The 3,991-nt window shown below is 40.5% G+C and overlaps 1 protein-coding gene across 1 annotated transcript; it reads right to left on the bottom strand.

The window, feature by feature from the left end:
- Nucleotides 1-651: 651 nt before the first annotated feature.
- LOC137819359 (GATA transcription factor 9) lies at nt 652-2,243 on the bottom strand. The gene is made up of 2 exons (XM_068623175.2): nt 1,783-2,243; nt 652-1,651 (listed from the first exon to the last, which is right to left on the bottom strand). The coding sequence occupies exons 1-2, from the start codon at nt 2,101-2,103 to the stop codon at nt 929-931; spliced, it is 1,044 nt and encodes a 347-aa protein (XP_068479276.1). The 5' UTR covers nt 2,104-2,243; the 3' UTR covers nt 652-928.
- Nucleotides 2,244-3,991: the final 1,748 nt, after the last annotated feature.

Below are 3,991 nucleotides of genomic sequence, written 5' to 3'. Positions count from 1 at the left end.
TCAAACTCTATATTGATTTTATATAATTTATGACCGTTTATATATATGTATTTAGTACAATAAAAAAAAAGCATAAACTTTTTATATTTATGTGAGTTAGAAGAATTGATTATTGGTTGATGATTAGTTAGTTAGTTTGTGTTGTAGGTTTCACTACTAAAAATTGTGTTAGAAGGAAAGAAGCAATTAATAAGAAAAGTGCATATAGATAGAGTGAAGGTAGTGTGTGAGAAAGGTTAAAAATAGAGTAATGGTGAATAGTATGAGTGCATATAATGAGAGTGGAGCCCATAGGAAGGGGAAGTGTCTAGAATTGGGTGGACAGTTATATCAGTCCTGAATGTGTACCTAATTATTTGTTTATTTAACAATTCCTCACAACTCAACTCACATGACTATGCTCAACCAAATTGCAAGCTAAGCACCCATTTATTCTTTTAATTCACCAATTACTATTATTTTGGGCCTCCCACCCACGTTCCTCTCATTATTTCTTTCATTCCTTTTCCCTTTCCTTTAACGCACTTCCATGTAGATGCTACGTACACACGACGATCTTCCAATTTCACTGAAATCCACGCAATCCACCATTTTACGTCTTCATTTCACTCCACAACCCAAAACATCAACACATTCTTTCATTGTTGCTCGTTTATTGTAGTAAAACAGATTTTGATTATCAAATTTCTGAATTGGGGAAAAGGTGAAAACAAAAGAAGCAAGAGTGGAATCTACATTACAACTGAATGAAACTCTTTTCTGACTTTCTAGCGTAAAGGGAAAAGAGAAAATAAGAGAAAAAGCTAAGAATTCAAATTTATAAGACAAAATTTTTGAGATAAGGTAAAAAGGGAAAGAGAGTGCTGAAGCTGAGGGTAGTTTAAACTTAGAGCTGCACCCTAAATTAAAATTAAAATTAAAAAAGAAACTAAATAACGTGTCTAAAATCTGGCCCACAATGATGATGGTGATGATGAGGATGGATCAAGAACTCATCTCCACCGTTGGATACGCCGAAAATTGAACTCTGACTCATCAGTTGCTGATGCTGATGCCGCTGTAGCTCCTTCTGCCGCCTCAACTCCAAAACCTTCCGATGCGAATTCGAATGCTTCGTCGACATGAATGTCGGGCTCGCCGCCGGACGGTACTCCGGCACCAGCCGCCCGGACTTGAACCTCACGCCGCACGCGTTGCACAGCGTTTTCGGTCCCATAGGTCCCGTTCGCCACTGCGGCGTCTTCTCAGCTCCGCAGTGGAGGCATTTGCGTCCGGAGCACTCCGCATTCGTTCCCTCTCTCTTCTTCACCGGCGAAGCCTTCGTATGAGGCAGCTTCTCCTGCTCCGGCGCTACTAGGTGGAGCAGGCGTGTGGACCAGTCCCCCGGCGCCGCGCGTGAGCGCTTGCTTCGCGCCTTCCCCGGGAGAGGCGTCTCCGAGTGGAGAAACGGTGCGTTTCGAGCTGTTTCGTCGGAAGCGAACGGCGGCAGCGTGTCGGTGGAGGATGAGGACTCCGGCGTCTGCGGTTTCGCGCCAATGGCGGTGGACGGCGCGGCGCCGGAGAGTAGCTGCAGCGTCTTCAACTCCTCCTCGGCGGAGAACGAGTCTTCAACGAAGTTCGAGAGCCATTCCAGTTCCGCCATGTCATCGTACTGTGACAAAATCACGCGCAGAGAAAACTCAATTTCAAAAATAATACACGTATTTAATTTAAACTAACTCCAATTATGACAATTAACTGTTCATTCCGTCATTTAATAGTTAAGCTCGGGGAATTACTCACCGGAACGCAGAGTTCTCCGGAGAATTGAGGATCGCCGAAGCCGCGAGGGACAATGGCTGCGGCGAAGCGGTTGTCACTTCCGGAAATTGAGGAGTTGCAGCTGTCAACAGCAGTGACGGTGGAGGAGTCGGTGGAGTTCCCGGCTACATTGTCGAAGAAACCGTCGGACATAATGGCGTCGGCGTGGGAGAAGTCGAGGAGATCATCAATGGCGAAAGGCTCGCCGATTTTCTGGTCGGCGTGGCGCTTCTCCGGTTGCGAGAATTGGTCAGCTCCTCCGGCCGCATAATAGCCTCCGACGAAGTACTCCGGCGCTTCCATATAGACAAGTGTTTTAGTGAGAGAAAGTTAGAGAGAGAGAGAGTAGTTGGTGTTTGTTTTAAAGAGAGGGAACGCAGCGTTTTGATAGGAGATCCGTTTGGTGTGTCTCAGAGTCTGAGGGGTGTGGGAGTGATGGTGGGGTTTTGAGGAGTAAAGGAGTGGCACAACTGTAGTTTCTCACACATTAGAGCATCTTTTTTCATGCACACATTTTTAATATTTTAAAACTAAAATCAACAGGGAAGTGACTTCCAACTTCTCTAAACTTTCATTTTCTTTCCCTTTATTTTCCAAACCACATTTTCTTTTCTGTTCCCCCCTTTTTTACTTTCTACCACCGCTTTAATATTCTCCAAATTATTCTTCCCTCGCTTCCTTCCTCATTTCAAATGTGCAAGAAAAGTTAGTTAAAGTATTGAAGAGAAGAAGAGAGGAATGATTTCTAATCGGGTTGGGATTAAGAGAAATATTGTGTTTTTTTTTATCGTTCGATTTTTTCTATTTTGTTTTCTTTCGGAACAACTTCACAACTCTCTATTAGTTCTTTTCTTTCTCTTTTTGTAAATTTCAAGTTCAAAAGATACCTGTAAAATCTACATTCAAGCAAGATATCGGTATTTGATGTTTGATATAATTAATACATGATGATGTATTTTTTTCACGAAATGTGTTATTACTTATATGATTATCATAAACCTTTGTTAATAAATCGGATAGAGTTTTAGATCATAATTAAAAACTTAATGGTAAATTGATAATCTGTATTAGTAGAAGAAAAAGAAAAAGAGGAAGAAGGATTAGTTGATGCAATGAATAATGATCATGTGGTTTGAAGAGGAATCAAGTGTTAAGCAGGAGTAGGAGCAGAATGGTAGGCTGTCACTGGGAAAGAAAACAGCTATGGCCAGAGACACACACTGCTAACTTTTCTCAACGTGTCAGTTTTAGGCACTAATTTTGTGCATAAAGTAAAACCATTGGGCAGAGAGAGAGCAGAATAGTTGTTAATGCAGAGTGAGAGCGTAAATTATTGGATAATTAATGTGCTAATTAACAATGATTAAGGAGGTAGTAGAATTGAATGAATGGTGTGATGAAAAATTCAACCCCTCAAAGAATCGATCTCTTGCAGGTTTTGTCCTCCAATTGGATTCCTCTGCTTCTGCTGCTAATAATATTATTACTTCGAGAGACGTGCAAATTTCTAGTTTATTCATTTCATTATAATTAATTCTACTTTCTACCCCTCTTGCCCTATCATGCATCTTTTTTTATTCCCCTTCTCACGTTTCTGCACGACGCTTACAGCTCAACTTCATCCATCATCCCATCCACCTCCCTTCTTACCAACATTTTTAACTTTAATCCTCATCATAACATAACAACCTCAGTTTTCTCTAAACATGTATCGTTGGATTAGGTTTTTTCATCTCACGTGTCAAGTTTAGAAGTTTAGTTGAAGTTCAAGACATTGCATTATTGTCAGGTCACAGTATCTGAATTATTGTTTGTTTTGGAAGTTTTAGTGTTTCGTTACGGATTATTGAATTAGATTTTTTCATGTCTTATGTGAAATCTAGTGTTCCGATCTCAAATCTCAGAGATATAGCATCGTTATGGTCAATCACTGTATTTGAAGTATTGTCCGTTTTGGAGGACAGTGGTCAGTCACAGTTTTATCCTTAAAAGATGCATCCGAGTTTTCTCCATTCATGGGTTATTGGATTAGGTTTTTCATGTCACATGTGAAGTTTAGTATTACAACCTCAAGTTCAACAGACTGAGTTATTGTCCGCTTTGGAGGTTAGCGTTTTGTTATGAATTATTGAATTAGGTTTTTTCATGTCACATGCGAAACTTGATATTTCGACCTCAAGTATCAGATATA

The sequence above is a fragment of the Phaseolus vulgaris genome, chromosome 10, assembly GCF_051622355.1.
Source record: "Phaseolus vulgaris cultivar YP4 chromosome 10, ASM5162235v1, whole genome shotgun sequence".
In the NCBI taxonomy this organism is placed as follows: Eukaryota; Viridiplantae; Streptophyta; class Magnoliopsida; order Fabales; family Fabaceae; genus Phaseolus; species Phaseolus vulgaris.
This window is presented reverse-complemented; position numbering and strand designations above follow the sequence as displayed.